The sequence below is a fragment of the Melozone crissalis genome, unplaced genomic scaffold, assembly GCF_028551555.1.
Source record: "Melozone crissalis strain CALT ecotype California unplaced genomic scaffold, PUWL_Pcris_2 ptg000005l_1, whole genome shotgun sequence".
Lineage (NCBI taxonomy): Eukaryota > Metazoa > Chordata > Aves > Passeriformes > Passerellidae > Melozone > Melozone crissalis.
The window spans coordinates 21022799-21041381 of record NW_026535783.1 but is presented as its reverse complement, the minus strand read 5'-3'; the positions used below and the strand labels follow the sequence as shown (position 1 = coordinate 21041381).

The 18583-nt window shown below is 42.6% G+C and overlaps 1 protein-coding gene across 1 annotated transcript in view; it reads left to right on the top strand.

The window, feature by feature from the left end:
- KIAA1958 (KIAA1958 ortholog) overlaps positions 1–9114 on the top strand; it is a 51202-nt gene extending 42088 nt beyond the window's left edge. Inside the window, exon 3 of the mRNA XM_054290091.1 lies at positions 7303–9114. Coding sequence (XP_054146066.1) covers positions 7303–8348 — 1046 coding nt within the window. The 3' untranslated portion in view covers positions 8349–9114. The remainder of the gene's footprint in view (positions 1–7302) is intronic.
- Positions 9115–18583: the final 9469 nt, after the last annotated feature.

The window sequence follows — 18583 nt, the reverse complement described above, 5'->3', positions numbered from 1 at the left end:
GCATGTTTTACATTAAAATTCTTCTCAGAGAAAACTGAACTGAAATGGCCCTGTTTCTCATTCTTCTTCCACAGGGCTCTCAACTGCAGAGAGGCACAAAATTCCAGTGTGCCAAATATTTCAAAATGCTATATAAATTTATACCTGTGATTTTGTGCAAACCAGCCCAGTAGTTAAATTTTTGGCTAAGCAATCACTGCTTCTGAGATCTGCTTGCACATCTATAAATCTGGCTTCTTCTATAGGTGCACGGAAAGATGGAAGACTTAACAAAAATATAGAGTCTTGGTTTTGTTATGCCAGAAGTGGATCTTTTGCAATGAGAACAGTATAATTTTCAAACTATAATTTAATAAAGGAAGTGTGTCTCAGATCTTTACAGTTTTACTCTCCTCATTTTTGTTTTTTTCTTCTTTTCTTTCCTCTTTTCAGCTTTTGAATCAAGTCACTGTATGCATATAAATATTATTCAGTTCCGCTTTCTATACAGATAATGACTTAGTCCAATTGATGTCTACATAAGCAGGTACTTAAGCATAGGGACACCAATCCAGAACACACTTATAATATGCTTTATGGAATTGGAAACTTACTTGGGAGAAAAACTGATACTCTGCAGAGTGTATGTATGCAACACTTTCCAGAGTCATGCTGAGCCAGGTCCTCTTCTGTGTGCATTACCCAACTTTCAGTTCTCAGGGTAGTGTAGAGCATTACCATCATTCCTTTAATTGCTTCTGCCACAAAGCATTAAGTAACCAACGTACTTTGAATAGGCAACTTTTCTTTATGTTGCTAAGACGTCCTGGGTAAAAAAAAAAAAAAAAAAAATCTGTTTTCCAGAGTTAAATATTTAATCTGAAGAAAATAATTATCAAAAAGTATCTCTTTATTTTTAAGCTGAAACCAGTATCTGGAGTTTTCTAATGGTATTAGCCATTAACTATAGAATATTATATGGCTGAATACAAAGATACGTGCTCAACATACAGCTGACAGTAGCTTCACATTATAGGTAATGTTTTCCCACTTACCTACTCCATCAGCATTCCAATTTCACCAAACAACCTGATTTGTTAAACCTGAGCTCTGAAAGAGCAGAATTTACATCTTAGAGCTGAATATTGTTGCAGGAAATTTTGTCAGTTATTTTGAAAGGAACGGAGTTTCACATTTTCTAAAAAGTTTTCTAATGGTTTTGGGTTTGTAGTATTGAAGATTCTAAGTGTGACTTTTATATCCTCCACCTCTATGAAGGAGTCCCTAAATGTCAATTATATAAAGGTCCAAATAATTTATTTTTATATACCTCCTGTAAAGATAGTAGCTATGGAAATAAGAGTGGGATGAGGCGTGGCATGTAGACCTGGAGATGGTTGCAGGGTTAGTTACAGGCCAGGTGGTTGACTTGGAATGAGCCAGATAAAATAGCAGATTCTACTCCAGCTGCCAGCTGAGTATATTTTGCCTGTACATCACCTATGTACCAGATATATGGGTTTCTCAAAATATTTTCTGTTTCTGCTGTTCTCCATGTTGCGTCCAAGCTGTATCATCCTGCTCTGCATTGTTGCAGTGTTGGGCAAGCCTGGGAGAGCTGGAGTTGGTATACTTCTTCCTGTCAAATGGAGGTTGAATATGGGTAAATATCCCAGGATGCACGGGAAATACATCCCACTTTGCATGGCAGCAGTTTGTGCCGGTGCATCTCAGAACAGCTTCAAAAAGAGTTGGAAACTGTATGGAAATTGTTCAATGGAAGAAGGGAAATGCAAGGTAAAACTGAAATGCAGCACTTCTCTTTTCCACTACCATGAGGAAAACAAAACCAGACAGATGAAATGAAGTGAGAGGAATGTAGCTGAATAGATTAAGTGAACCAATAGGAACACTTTTTATTTAGAAAATGCATTTTTAGAACCTTTGTGCTGGAATGGCTCAGATGCCACATGCATCTCCACATGGTGGGGAAGGAAGGTAGCCTTGTAAAAATTGGGGTTCCAACAGTGCTGCTGTTTTGCACTGCTCATTAGCAATTGCTCTATCCACTGCAAAAAACCCAAAAACACTGGTGAGACAGTCAGTCGTAAGAGAACATAACTTCTTAATCCCTTGTCATAGCCACAGGTTTTCTGACTTCTAAGGATTGTGGAGAAGTCCCATTAATATCGATCTGTATTTTGTTGTTAGCTTTACCAGCAGTCAAACTGCGTCTCAAATCTTTTGAAGGTCTTGTGAGAAAGTAGTGAAAGAGAGCACAAACTGGAAATCAGCTCTAGTGTCTGAGTGAGCATTCATTATCAGGCCATTCTATAATTTGCAAAAAACGTACAGGTGACTAAAGCCTATTTTAGTGACTTTACTTCATGGAAATACCTATGAATAAATATTCACATACTCATTTGTTTGCAGTCCATGTCATTTTTCCTTTGATATAATCTAAAGCTTTATAATTTTAGAATCATAAAACATTTTGCAGATAGTTTCATTGGAGCAGGTTAACTGAAGAGAAGTATAATTTTTTGGGCCAAAAATGTAGTGTTTTTCATGAGTGGATATTAATTAATTCTCTAATATGACAGACTTTACATGCCAATGAAAGCCTTTTCTGAAAATGTTAAAATAGAGTTTAACATTTTAAATGTTAAAATAGAGTTTAACTTAATATAGTGCTAATAGGGAAACTTTAAGTGTTAAACAGAATTTAGTAACAACATCAGACATTCAAGAAAAAATACAGAAGCAGTTTCTTCTACTTAATCTCAGGATGTTTCTGCAAGTGTTTAGAGGCACTTCTGCTGTGGACACCTTCTGCTCTTACCCTCACCCCCATTTTTGGCAGCAAGACATGAGAATGGTATTCACTGGTTTATTCTTGTGATATAGTGAAAACCAGCTGTCAGCTTTCTAAGTTTGGCATGCAGAACAAGTACTAATATTCTGGGATGCTGTGGTATGACAGTGGCATTCAGCTGGTTCTGACAGGGCAGCAGTAGCATGGCTTCCAGGGGGACACATTTGTCAGAGGCTCATGCAGCTGTTCCCCATGTGACTTGACCATAACTGCCTCGTACAACAGCGTGACCTCTGCTCACTGAGACTGTAGATTTGAGAGTGTTGTTTGCCTACAGATTCCTTCTTGAAACAGGAGGGGACTGGAGAAAATGGTAGGAGTAGGCTGTGGTTTACTTAGCTGTTTTAATGGGCTGTGTATTGCCATGACCCAAAGGCTGAATATCACTATTTTTCAGTAACTGCAAAACTGCAAAAAAGAGGGGCAAGAGCCAACCTGCAAGGAGCTGGGGAGTGGAGAGAGGGCACTTCGCTCCACAATAGAGATATGTGGTGCTTTGTGTGTGGTTAACTATGCTTTTTCACTGGAATGAAAGCATATTGGTGGAAGCAGGCCTGCTGCAGAGGCATTTTCCTAGGCAGGACAAAAATTTGTCAGAGAAGACTCAGCTGGTGATGTGATTACCACTAAGAAAACCCACCTTAATTTTAATCTACATCTGTGAGATCTCACTGCTTACCATATGCAGAGTTTAAGACTTTTTGCAATAATAACTCAGGTTTGTGACTCCCACTGATGTGCGAATGCTCTCTGAACATTAACAATCTGTATCTGTCTGTCATGAAAGCAAGTGCCTTTCCTCCTGCCATATGTAATTACAGAGGTTACATCCTTTCCAAGGAGTCCAAGTGTGTGTATGTGTGTGAGCTGAAATTAAAACAAGCCTGAGTTTGATAACTCTGTTGATAATATTAGGTCTTGGCTGTGTTAAGATCAGATTATGAAAAGATCAGAAAACAGCTGTTCCTCTGTGGGAGAGATCATCTGATGGTCGTGGGCTAGCCTGGGACATCTGCTCCCACTAGGTTTTCTGTTTAATCTCTGCCTGGTCACTTTATCTCTTTCACTTCATTTGAACTAGAACATCTTAAGTACTCATCACCTTTTCAAGCTCATAATTGGGAGTTTACCCTGGACCCCCCAGTAAGGTGGGGGGGTCCAGGGTAAACTCCTTTTACTGTCTTTTTCTGCCACACTCTGGTGTTCTTGGAAATGAAACTGTGGTGTGGGATATGATAAGAAACACAAGACCCATAACCAGGTCCTTTGTGCAGTGATGCAGCTGAGGGGGCAGGACCTCAGGAAATGTATCTCCACTATTTTTTATGCTTCTGCTTGTGATCTGTAAAACAGGGGTAACAGTACTACCAGTTCCAAAGACTGCATTATGACAAGGAAAAGACAGTAAGGATAGCTTGGCTTCATAGATCAATGATGACAGTAATTTTTGGTTGGTTGGTTCTGACCAACAAGCTGAGAGAAATAAGACTGTAACACAAGAGTATTTGTATTCCTCAAGCCTAACAATGGAGACATACAGAAGGCTATAAGAAAGGTAGAAGCATATATAACACCTCCCTGTTCTTCTATCCCATATCAGTTTACAGCTTGGGGATGTTCTGATATAGAGGTGTTTTCTAGGAGGACTTGGTGACTTTTTTTTTCTGTGCTTTTACCCGGTTTTGGAACCCATGGATACTGAAGACTTGATGATACACTGGGTAGTTCAAGTTCAAGAGCAAATAAGCTTCTGATTGCAGCAGTCAAGGAATTAGTGTAGACCCCCACCAGTGTTCCCAGTAGTTTCTACCAGCTCCACACAACGTTAAAAAGAGCTTTGGTCTCTATTCAGCAAGATCAGCAAAGTGAGACAAAGCAAGCATCTGGGAACTGTTACACGGGAAACTCCCCACATTCATGATATGCTACATGATACCCCACTAATATTTGAGTGGTCTTATAGGAGGAGAATAATCCATTATTACTACTTCAGCCTGGATTCACCAAAATAGAGGTAGCTCTCCTGATGTGGCTGCAGGATAACCTGACCCATTCTTTTTTAATGTTTCACACCTGCCATGTGAAGTAGCTCACAACAAACCAGTGCAGGAATGCAGTGTTTCTGGGGTACTGTTTTCGTAATGTAAGTTGGGGGAATCTTTAATTCAGCATGGGTTTTATAACTGTTCGCTGCAGATAGGGCAATTTCCTTTGCAGATTGAGGAAAGGTGCTGTAACATAAATGACTGACTGGGTGTCACTGCTGTGTTGTGACAGGCTATCCTCTAAGAAGAAGTGATTGATGACATTTATAAAACTGAGCCATTATATGTGCTGTTTATATTGAAATAGAACTGTGGATGTGGGTTGTCAGTTCAAAGCAATCATTACTTACACAGTTCTATAACAAGTGGTGGTGGGTGCAGTGAACAAAATACCAGAATAAATGTTTGTTTTGGAGCTTTGAACAGGGCTGTCTTTTTTTTTCAGCCTACATCTAGCCACACTAAAAGGATCTATTATGTACACTGCCTAGAGCATGAGGCTTCACTGTAGGCTTTGAAGAGCTCTTTGATACTGACATCAGTATTAAAATGAGTTTCTGAATCAGGCAGGTGACCTTTCTTGCTCCCCTGGAGCACAGCTCAAGCAAACCTCAGTCCTTTGTAGCAGCATTTTCTCCTGCCTGCAGAAGCCCCCAAAGGCCTCAGTTGCAGATGCTCACTTCTCTGTGCTTTGCAGAGTATTTGAGAAACCCCTCTCAGTGGGTGAGTGGTGTGGATGCAGGATGCCTCTCTCTGAAGACACAGGGCCTGATCATGAGGGTTATAAGCTCAGTCCTGCTTCTGTCCTGCTGGGAAGTCCTGGGGCAAGTCATTCCCTGTGCCTCTCTCTGCAGATGTGGTATGGAGATGATGGGGTGAACTTTCCTGAGAGGCACTCTGTAGATTGGTGGAAGGAGAAGCTGCCCAGCTCTGCACCAGTGTTTCTGCACCACATGGAACACTGCAGGTGGGGTAGGGAAGAAGAGTCTGCCTTCCTTTCCCTGCTGCCCTCTCCCCTGCTAATAGGCTTGCACGTAGCACATCCATGGCTTTGTGTGTCTAAACAGTGTGCAAAGTCATGGGTGTGCTACACAGCCTGACATAAGCTTGACCTGATTGGCAGAGAGGCAATGGGAACTTCACCTGGTCTCATATCACTTTGTGTGTGTATCTCGGGTGGGAGACACCTGGTGAGGGTTGCTCTGGCACTGCTAAAAGGATGGCAGAATGTATGGGTTTTGCAATGAGACCAAATAGAAAAGAGCTTGGAGTTTTTCCCCTCTTCTGCTTGTTAAGTGGAAGAGAGACAAAAGTGTTCTACATACAATTCCAGAAAATATTTAAATAATTGAATTTTTCCTTCTTTGCATTTGTTTTTAATTTTCTAAAACCATTAAGATTTATCACATTCAGAATTCCACCTGTATGCTTTGAGCTCCGTTCTTGTTCAAACCGACAGTTTGCACATGCCAAGAAAACCGTCCTTAAAAATATCCATAGCTTTAAAGCTTTTCCTTTTTATGCTTCTCTTATGATCAGCCAGAAAATCAGCTGTCAGTAACAGCTATCATAGTGGTAGCATCTGAATATTGTGTTTTGATATGTTGTTGATTGTAAGGATCTATGAGGATAGCCTGTTAAATATAAAATTGTTCCTAGAATTTGATTTTTCTGCAAAATGAAAAGACAATTGTACTTGTTCTGTCAAGATACAGTTTGATGACATAGAGAGGCTGTGTAATAATGGGTTTTTTCCATGTTTTCTGATGTGAACATATTGACTATATTTTCTTTATTCTTGTACATTTGTAAATTGCACATTGTTCTGTAGTAATTTTACCTGCCATTTCTCTTGGATGTGCTGCCTTATTTTGTACTGTTCATTCTGGCTATATTTATTTCACTCTTTAAAAATGTGTCTGATTAAAGATAAGTATTACCGTCATAAATATGATGCTTTAGCTCTTTTTTGTTTTTTCCTAGGGAAAAAGCATGTAACCAGTACAACCTCTCATTTCACAAATGAAACAATTCAAAGTGGGCTTATTCCTGAGTCTGGGCCTTGCACACAACATTGGGATCCATGGAAAATCCTTCCACTTTGCCTTAGTTGGAAAAAGCCTATTGCCTTTAATCTCAGTGCTTTTCATAAATGTCCATGCACAAAACTGTGTCCCAGTGTCATGAGGAGCTCACTTAGTTTTGTGTCATATAGTATGTCATTTGTTAAACTGAAGTTGGCTTTTCAGTCATGTGACAGGTATGTAAAGATGCTTACCAGTGCTCTTTGTGAATTTGATTTTGAGTTCTTTCCTTTTTGAGGAAATTTGTTTTAGGGAAAAGCGCATCACATAAACTCACTGCTTCTACTTTCTCTTTTCTGTCCCATTCTTCCTCTTCCAGACCAGGATGAGAGAGCAGCAGAGCTCAGCAGGGAGCAGAATGAGAAGACCATTCGCAGCACACAGACTGCTCTCCGCAATTTCCGAGAATTCCTCATTTCCAAGTACCCCTCTGAGACCCGTGAGATCTATGTCATCCCCTGCAAAGAGCTTGATGCCTATCTTGCATCCTTCTTTGTGGATGCCAGACAAAAGGATGGGTCTGAATATGAGCCAAACAGTCTGGCCAACTATCAGTGTGGACTGGAGCGGTATCTCAAAGAGCACAGGTATGGATACAGTATTACAAGGGATAAGGAGTTCAAGAGGTCCCAGGAAGCTCTAAAGCAAAAGCAGATAGAGCTGAGGTGTAAAGGCAAAGGAAACAAGCCACACAAATCCATGAAGCTTACCTTTGCTGATGAGCTTATCCTGCGCAAAAGAGGCTTATTGAGCAGGTACAATCCTGAAGGGCTTCTGAACCTAGTGTGGCTGAACAACACTAAGGCGTTTGGACACTGCACAGGTTTCCACGGGTCCACCCTCAAGTGGGGAGACATCCGACTGCGAGTGACAGAGACTGGGTTGGAGTACCTGGAGTGGATGGGGCCAGACAACGGGGATGTGAGTGCCAAGAGCAAGAGAGGCGGGACGGACTCGCGGGTGTACGCCACCCAGCACTCCCCGCAGACCTGCCCCGTGCAGGACTACAAGGAGTACGCCCAGCGGCGCCCTCCGGCCATGCGCTACGAGGATGCGCCTTTTTACCTGTCCATCAAACCCGTTGTCAACTTGGCTGCACTTCACTGGTACAACTGCCAAGCCCTGGGGAAAAACAAGCTTGCCAAGATGGTGAAGACAATGTGTGAGAAAGGGAACATCCCTGGCCGCAAGACCAACTTCAGTGTCTACCAGAGCTGCAGCACCCTCTCAGAAGCTCAGAGCAACCAGCTGGTGCTGATCTGCAATAACTTGAGCCAGCAGGCTGCCCAGTCCATGGCAAGTCACTCCAATACTGGCAACTTCATAGTGTCAGCATCCTATGACTCGTCATCTGACACTGCTTGAAAGAACACCAAACACTTTTCTCTTTTCCTTTTTGTTTCAGGCATTGAATTTGTGCTCAATAATACACATCAGCTGTGATTGTACACTATTCCCCCTCTCAGCCCTCTCTCCAGTGTTAATTCACTTTATAAGAATATATGAACATATAATATATTTTTCTTTCTACAAATAAGTCAACAGAAATAGTTTAGTATTACTAACAGTATTTATAGCGTTAATGCAAAAATGAAAGGTACTTATGGGTTATAATACAAATGCAGATTTTAAAAGGATAGAAATGGTTCTCAGGCAACACAAGATAGACTGAAAATACCATTTTTAACATGCACACATTAATGAGTGTAAATCCCCAGGGAGGCTTACATAGCAATTCTGTTCTAAAGCATTTTTTCAACTTAGTATTGTAACATGACCTCCCACAGTGGAGGAGACAAACTTAACATTGGCTGCTGCTTCTTACCTGCTAGCTTATTCTTGATCAGCAAGACCAAGAAATAAGAAATGCATCAATGTAAGCTCACAAAACCATTTACAGCATTTTTGTCTGTTTTTATTATGTTTCCTGAGGCTCATTTACACTACAAAAATCCTGAAGTCAGCTAAATGCCATTTTAAACTTTTGGGTATGTCGACTTTCTAGGATCAAAATGTTGCTGGTGTTTAGGCTAAAAAGCACTCTTTTCAACAATATGCAAAAGTATAATGGCAAAACCATTGTCACACATAATTTCACCTCTTTAAGTATAGGTTGTTAGTATTTTATCAATGTGTGTATGTAATGTAAAATCTGTTGACATAGAGCACTCTTTCAGTATTCTGGGAAAACGAACAGTACAGAAAAATCTGCAGTCTTATCCCAGCTGTACAGAAAAATGACATCAACTATGTCTTAAGCCATCATTTGAAATCCACAAAACAATAGAGAGTGTAATGATATTTCTACAGAAATTTTTAAAGAAATTATACAGAGAGGTAAAAAGCTGGATAGTTTTAAGTGCTGGAATACCAATTTAACTTAGCTATACATCATCTGTTTCCATTGCAGACAATGGAAAATGTGCGTGTGAATCTGAAGGTAGAATTTGGACCTTAAAGCCTTGAAATAACAAGTTCTACTGTTCTACTTTTTAATGTAGTTTTTCTACTACAAGTATGGGAAAAACACTAACAAATCCACTATTTCAGTGAACAATTATAATTCTTGACACTTAAAATTAGGAACAATACTTTTCAAGTAAATAAACTTAGTGTAAGTTCCTCAAGGATGTGCTAGGGCTGTGGTGAGGCTTTAGAAAAGTCTGCTGGGGTAATTGAGCTCCTGCTGAAGTCAATGAAAGACAACGGGGTAATTGAGCTCCTGCTGAAGTCAATGAAAGACAACGTTGGCTGACTTCTGCTGGGTATTATTCTGACTGGACCAAACAGCCTTTGGAGAGGCTTTCTTGTTTAGCAGTTTTTAATTGTTGTGTTTCTTTATGCTTGTTTGTCTGTATTTCTTCACATTCCTGCATATCCTTCAAATTCTTTAGATCTGCAACTGTGCAATGACTTTAATCATCACTAATTCCAAAGAAGAGATGAAAGAAAGGTAGCAAATAGAAATAGAAGTAACTCACCTAGCACCTATAAACTTTTTTTCCTGTGTTCCTAGGATGACATGTTCCTGTGTGAGAAGGAGGTGGCAGAGTGTCTGCACCTCACTTAAGCCTTACTGAAGGTATGTTTTGGGGATGAAATAGGTAGCAGATGTGGCACTGAAAAGCCTAAGGGCAGAGATTTCTACTATAATAAATATCTGTCCTCCCAGGAAGCTTTATGCAGGGGACACAACCTGGCTGTGATCTCTTTTTTTTTCCACATGTAGCAAGGCTGGTAAAAGGTCTGGTTTCCTGTGTCTGACACTCCATGGTAGTGTAGCCACCAGTTCTACAGTCTTCCATTTACCATCCGCTGTCTCTCAGGGTAGGCAGTGGATTGGTGGGTGCAAGCAGTTGTTCATATTATAGAGCCCTCCTTTTGTAACTTGGCTTTGGCACTTGAGGCCAAATTATAACTCTGCTGAAGTGATTGCAAGCTGTGTCTGTGACTTTCAGTACCATGGCATATCTGACTTGTTGGTGGAGAAGACAGAAGCACAGAGAGATTTCAGGTGAAGGCAGAAAGACAGCTGCCCAGTTTCTAGATGAGGCCAGATATCTGATTGCTGTTTGTACTGCCTTGCCTTTTCACAGCAGTGCTTTTAGTATGATACAGTGAAAAGTAGTTTTGCAAGACCACTCTTGCTCTGGGATTTCTTTACTGTTTTCCACCGAGGACTCGCACAGTGGTGCTTAGTATGTGCTGGAGCGTGAGCATTCCGTGCCAAGGACCTCTCTCAAAGTGCCCGATGAGAGCTCAGCCTTGGAGCTGACCTCTAGGGAAGTCTGGTTTCTCTTTCTCCCCACTGGTACTCATCTCAACACTTCCCCGTGACAGCTATTGCAGTATCTGACATAGTTCCCTACATTTCCTTTGCTGTTCTGCAGTGAGGGGATGGGTATCAGCTGGCCTTTGTGGGGCAGCAGATCTCTGTTTCCCACCTCTCCTCCTCTGGCCAGCCCACCCCTTTGCTCTGAGGAGGCCAGTCACTGATAGTACATGTGCTGTGCTGCAAGCAGCATTTTGAAGTGTTGCTTCACATCAGTGCTGTAATTCAGCCTCAACACAGATCTCAGAAGAAAGAAGACTGGCACTCCTGGATTTTGAACTGAGAGGCCAAAAGAAGTATTTCCCATGACTTTTTGACTCTATATGCTGCCTAAATTATTGATTACCACAGTATTAGGATGGTTTGTGCTGATGTCCAACATCAGTGAGGCAGCATTTCTGGTGCCCTTGACTTAGTGGGGCACATGAGCAACCTTTGCTTGTCTGGTTAGGGGATAAGCATTCGTGTGTGTGTGTGCTTATTGTGATAGCCTCAATATTATCACAAGGGAGGCCAGGGCCCAACTGGAATTAAATCTGGCAAGGACATTTAGGACAACAAGAAGGATGTCTGCAAATACATCAATAACAAAAGGAAAAGGAAGGATAATATGGGCCTGTTACTAAGTGAAGGAGGGACCCTGGTAACAGAGGATGTAGAGAAGGCAGAATTACTGAATGCTGCCTTTGCAATGGTCTTCACTGGCAACACCAGCCCTCAGGGATCTCTGACCCAGGAGATCAGGATAAAGGAATGTTGTAAGGGAGACTTTCGCTTGGTCAAGGAGAGAAAGGTGTTGGAGAACACCTAGACATCTGCAAGTCCCTGGACCCTGACGGGATGCATCCACAAGTGCTTAGAGACTTGGGGGCCACCATACCTGAGGCTGCTCATGATGGCCTTTGAAAAGTCATGAAGAGATGCCTGCAGATCAAAGAAAGCAAATGTTACCCCAGTGTTCAAAATGAAAAAAAGGGAGCCCAGGAAATTACGGGCCAATTAGCCACACCCCAATCCCTGGAAAGGTGAGGAAGTGCCTCATTCTGGAGACCACTTCTGTCCACAGGAGAAGGTGATCAGTATAGTCAGCATGGATTTACTAAAAGTAAATCATGCTTGACCAACCTGATTTACCTTTCACAATTAAACAACTGTGTGGATGGATGAAGGGAGAGCAGCAATATTGTCTACCTCAGCTTCAGTGAGGCTTTCGACACTGTCTCTCATAGGCAAGCTCAGGAAGAGTAGACTGAATGGGAGGACAGAGAGGTGGATTGAGAGCTGGCTGAACAGCAGATCCCAGAGTCATAATCAATGGCACAAGCTCTAGTTGGAGGCCTGTCCCTAGTGGTGTCTCCCAAGGTTCAATAGTGGGCCCAGTCTTGTTTAATTTACCCATCAATGACTTGGATGAAGGGCAGAGGCCTCCTCAGCAATTTCACTGACAACACAGAGCTGGGAGCAGTGGCCGATAGCCCAGAGGGCTGTGCAGCCCTTCAGAGGGACCTCAGCAGCCTGGAGAGATGGGCACAGAGGAACCGTCTGAAATTCAGCCAAGGCAAGTGCAGGGTCCTGCAGCTGGGGAGGAACAACCCCAGGCACCAGCACAGCCTGGGGGTGACCTGCTGGGAAGCAGCTCTGTGGAGAAGGAGCTGGGGGTCCCGGTGGACAACAAGCTCTCCATGAGGCAGCGGTGCCCTGGTGGCCAGGAAGGCCGGTGACATCCTGGGCTGCATCATGAAGAGCAGTGCCAGCAGGCTGAGGCAGGTGACCCTGCCCCTCTACTCAGCCCTGGAGAGGCCTCACCTGGAATGCTGTGTCCAGCTCTGGGCTCCTCAGTACAAGAAAGGCATGGAACTCTTCCAGCAGGTCCAGTGGAAGCCAACAAAGATGATTAAGGCACTGGGGCATCTCTCTAATCACACACAGGAACAGATTGCCCAGAGAAGACTCACCCTCACTGGAGATACGCAAGAATTATACAGAAACAAGCCTGTGCTGTGTGCTTTAGGATGATCCTGCTTGAACAGGGAGCTTGAAACAGATGACACACTGTAGTTCCTTCCAACCTTACCCATACTCTGATTCTGTGATTATAGGAATAGTTTTGTTCTGCTTTGTGATTATCTGTAGTAACTCCAGCAGTGATGATGGCAGATTGCCTGGTAAGTTCTGGTGGGGCAGCCCCACACAGACTATTTGTTGAAGAAATTAATGGACAGAATAGTATGAACAGAATATGATACCCACGTAATATAGTACAAAAATAAACTTACTAGTTTTGAAGGGCATTTAATATAACCTATTATTTAGTCTTATTTGTGCACAGTTAAAGGAATTGAGTGACAACAGTTAGTCTAATTGCCATTTGTATTAAGACTGTGAAAGGTTATTAACTGTCTGGGAGAGGGACTTTGGGTTTAAGTTACTACTCTCATGGTTTTGTCTAATACTGGTAGGAGAGTACATGTAGATCTTGTTATTTTAGGTGAGAGAGGACAACTCAGTGATTTGCAATTTTGACTGAGGGTTTCACACCTGCTTTGGCAGCAAGTTGCAAGCTCGTAGCAATGGTGTGCACCCTTGCTGGTGCTAAGATACAGCAGTGTGGCCATGGACTGGTGCTGCCAAGTCTTAACATCCTGTTTCTCTGGCTAAACGAAGAACTGTGGTCTCCAGCCTTGGCTTTTGTTACTAAGCACCTCTTACCATGAACTCAAGGGCAGCTGGCAAAACACTGTCCTGCTCCTGTCCAGCACAGTCTGTATGATGGTGATTGTGTGCAGTGATTACAGTGAGGTACTGCCGGTGGGTGGCTGCACTCCTGACTACATCATACTCCGATGTAAAAGCTGAGCTTCTGTGGAAGCAGTGAGGCTATGATTTCCTTAAGATGAGGTTAGCTGGCTCCAAAATGGGGCTTGCTTTTCTCCATTCTTTTTCCTTCTTTTTCCTTCATTTTTTTAAGGATTCACCTTTCTTCAACTTGATGTTAGACCTCGTCAGTGAGTGATTTCAACTCAGCTCCCCAGCAGAAAAGACAGCAAAAAAAGGTACATTCTGCCAATGTACTGAGCTGAATCTCCTAAAAAATCTGAGGTGCAGACCCCATCGGGGAGACAGAGGATGGTGTTCGTCTACCAGCATCACAGAGTCATTAGCCTGGCTGAGCTACTGTATCCCATTAGAAACATATCAAAAGGATAATGCAGATTCAGACCCTTCTGGATCATTTGTAGATGTATTAGATGCCTTCAGAATTGTCTACTGGCATTTCGGAGATTTGCTCAGTGCTACCAAGAGCAAAATTTGGCCTTGAACTTAAGAGGCTGAGTGCCAAAGCACAGGCCTACACAGTGCAAAGGGGTCTGCACTAATGTTAGTGCTGACTCCCACATGGCCTTCTCAGGACACCACAATAAGAGTCAAACATGGGGATTATATGTGGATGTCACTGGACTGATCTGGATGCAGTGGTGCACAATACATGCATTTGGATCTGTCCACATGATTGCACATGTAGATGGGCAGAGCTGTGGACACTTTGGACGGTGTAAGCTCTGGTTTTTTAGTCATCCATGCATGTATTTATGATGTTGTGGTTTTGCACAATGTTGCGTCTTCATGCAGTTAGTTGGAACTGAAGTCTGTGCTGCCTGGGTGTCACAAACTGCCTGTTTTATTTTCAAAAATGTATTTATGCAACAAAATGTATTTTTAAGTGCAGGAGAATGAAATACTGTCATGAACTACATTGTAAACTAAATTCCAAGGGATATCTAAAATAACAGCATATACCTTATTCACTTGCATAATGCAATAATTCTATGATAGCAGCATCAGGGCTACTGACATAGAGGATAATCTAACAATGGATTCTGTGTCCCTGTTGCACATTCTCCTTTATGAAGAGTATCAACACTTTCAAGCTCTTTTTAGAAGTGACTATGTCTGATACTCAGTCTCTACAATATTGTTACCCTCTTAGAAAGCTGTGTAGAGAGTGACACACAAGCAATGTTGTACTGTTAAGTGTTCATGTCTTAGATGTTTGTGACCAAATCTTGTTCTGCTGTTTGCGCAAGTGATGTGGGGTGGTAAGATGGGGATCAGAAGGAGCAGGTGCTGTGTCACTCTAGAGCCCAGGCTGCCCTAAGGACCAAGACAGCCTTAAAGGAAAATGAAATTCCTGTTGCACTAGGTTTCTTCCTGTTCAGCTCATATATTACCGTTTCTTGTCATCATGTCCGTGTACATCCCATAAGTGAATTGACTGACCTGACTAGCACGTGTGGTGCATGGGCTGATCATTCCATCTAGCAGTTAGCTGGAAATGATTGTGATTGACTGGTCTTCCCCACCCCAACAGCTCCACTCCTCTCTCCTTTCTGATCCTCAAATACTCCTCCTTCCTGGTGTCTGCACTGTGGGGCAGGGGGACTGCTGTGTACAGGGCTGCTCTTGGCTGGGAGCTCTGCCCATCAAGTGACCTTGTGCTTTGGGGATAACGTGCTCAGGGCAGCCCAGCTCACATGGGATATGTGGGGTTATGGGATACTGTGTGGGAGCACTCTGGAGGCTTGCATCTCGCATGCTGGAAGCAGTCTCCTTCCCTCTTATGTTTTTTGTGAGAGGCTTTCAAGTCATGAAATGACTTGACATGAGATTAAATTTACTCCTATGTGGAGGACCAGGCTCATGTCTCTGTGCTGTGCAGCCCTCCACTGACATAATGGACTGGCAAATAGCACTGAGATGACTGGTCCTCAACAGTATGCAACTTTTGGGCTACTTCTGTCATGGAGAGGAATTCAGCTCATGGTGCAAACAACAGGACATTGGGACACATCCGGCTCCCTGAACTTCCAGAGGTAGCATGAACGTGTGTTAAAAAAGAGAACCTACAGGATGCAGATTTGTCATTGTATTTGCCTGAAATGAACCAGTTCATCCCTCTGGGTTAGTGCAGAGAAGGACTTCTCACTATGAAACATGGCAGGAAATGGGTCTACTCGTTAATGACGGTTCTTTGCTAAATGTCACCATGGAGAGATGGCTTCTTTGCTCCCCTTGTTCTTAAGGGGTAGGATGTATTTTCTCTTATTTCTCTGCTTTCCTGCGTGTGCTGAATGTGCACTCAGTGCTGAGGAACAGTGGAGAGAGGAGACCATCCATTGTAAAGTATGGCTATATTCCTAGACAGAAACTTGGTAATGCACTTTCTGGTGATGGTCCCCATGTGCTGAGCCATGTCTTGGTGTTTGTGGACACCATAATATCTGGTGTCTTCCAGCTGTCTGTTTGCTCTGTGCAGAGCCAACATGAAGGCTGCAGCACGATTCTCCAAAAACAGAGAGCCCAAGGGCAGCTTTTCAAGGACATCCCTATCAGCTGGGCATCTGCGAGCAAAGAAGGGAGAAGGCCTTAAGCACAATTAAATGATGATATTTTCCAAAGAACAGCATGCGAAAAACACATGAGGCTGTGCTTGATCTCTTCAAGGGTTTTGGAAGGCTAAGGGCCCCCAGGGACATCAATGCTCCACCTCTTTCACAGGAGCATAACCACAGCCGGTGGAGGAATGGCCCTTGCGAGGACACATCCACGTTCTCTGAGCCCCAGTGAGTTGCATGGTTGCACTGCTTCCAGCTGCACTCCTGCAAACCAGGTTCCAGCCTGTTCCTCCCCACTGCACTGTGGCTGATGCCTGCAAAGCCCTGCTGCCACTGTTCTCCAGCACCTTGACTCTTCCTGGAAGCAGCAGAGAGCATTTACAGTGGCAAAATCCTGCAAAGCTGTGAAGCCCCACTGCCCAGAGACACCTCTGAGTTTGTGGAAAAGTTTGACACTATCCTCTCAAGTGGAAGGTATTTGAAGCAGTGGTGATATCTAAAGCTTTAATTCCTAAACAGATGTGGGAAAATATGAGTTTGCCACAAAATTTTCTTGTTACGTGAACAGATGGATTTCTGTCTCAAGAAATTAATTTATTTCTTCTGTATTCTCACTCAATTGGTCAATGGTAGTGCATCTGGTAATGCATACTAAATTCAATTTATTTTATTATACAAATGCCACTATATGAGTTGTTTGTGCATTAGAAGATGGACTTAACTGTTTCAAAGACACTAGGATGCTTTTGTCTAATCTTTTGTTCTCGTGCTCAGTATTCATTAGACAGCACTTATCACTATCTGAAAAAATAGTACCATTTCAGATTTCAATCTGATATTTTGTAATTAAAAGAGGTTTCTTTCAGAGCATTTAAGGCACTGGTAAGGTAGGTGCTATCTTTGAAATTCAGTGGGGTAGTTTCAGTTGGAATAAGGTGTTAAGCTCTTTTAAACAAAGCTGTAGGAATCGATTAGTGAGTTCTTTTTGGTTACTACTGTTTGATACAGTCTCTTAGTGTCAAGAAAATAACAGTCAAGTGAAAGAAAAATCATCAAGAAAATGCAAAATGTTTAGGAAAAAATAGAAGACTAAATGCTTTAAAATAATTAATTAATTTAACAGATACTATCTTTGCCACTTCAGCTGGTTTTCTTTTTTTCTTTTTTTTATGAACAAATAAAACTCTTTGACATTCCTCATGCCTAGAATTTGATCTGCTTTCTGAAAGTTGTAATCTTACTGAGTTGTAATCTGCCCTTGTTACCATTATAGCGTGTTCTCAGCTGGCCTAGATCATGTGTAGGTTTTTAGTCTGCTCCACATTGCTCCTACTGGGATTCCTCTCTCTCCTCTACTATCACGCATTTAATTCACTTCCTATATGTAAATTTCCATCCTGAAAACAAAGCAATGCAGGAGACATTGCCTGACTATCTTCAGTGGTGGATATAGGAGTCAAGGATCAATAATAAATGGCTTCAAATTGATTTCTAGTAACTTTTGTGTATGGAGACAAATATCCTAGTGTCTCTAAGGCTAAAGGTGCGCTGAACAATGACTGGAGTGTCGGTCACTTTGTGGAGACCTTTGTTTTCTGCCTGGTGCCTATGATTCAGATCTTGGAAGCTTTGCCTTCTTCAGGAGCTTTCTCTGCGAGCAGCTTGAAAGACTGAATTCCTCTGCACAAGGCTGGGGCCATGGATGTGGAATGCAGGTGCAGAAGTATCCGAGGCATTCAGAGATGTGCAGACAAAATGTGAAATGAAATGTCTTAATGAAATCTGAAAGCTGTCAGGGGAGGAGATGGTGCAAACCTGATTTTGCACCTATTTATGGCAGTACCTGCAAGCTGGGTGGTGCTGCTGCCAGAGAGAATTTGGTGCCACTTCTGCAGAGTGCTGTGAGAAGTGTGTGCCCTTGCCTCTGCTTCCACCACGCTCGGGCTGTTGCTGCACTTTCCCCCCAAGCACATGGCTAGCCCCACTGGAAATGAGTCTGAGGTGCGCAGGAGGGGACATCACTTGGCCATAGATGTGTGTCAGTGCTTGTTTTTGTCCATGTGACACATCCATCTCAGGGTTCATCTCAAGACCTGTCCAGGCAGAAAAACTACTCAATACTGGAAGAAAAGAAGTGACAGAATATCCAAGTGAATGAAAAGCTGGGGAAAGGCAGTGGAAAAGCCTGGCAAACACAATGGAAGTTTTTGTCCTTTTTTCTGAAGAAGGCAAGCCTAATCCTTATCCTTTAATATCCTTCTTTGTTTTACACCAGAATTAGAAAATCTTTTCCATTTGTATCAATTATCTGCAGGCTTTAACTCTGCTTTTGAAAAGCATTTTTGCTATGACAACCCTTAGTCTCATGGTGAGCA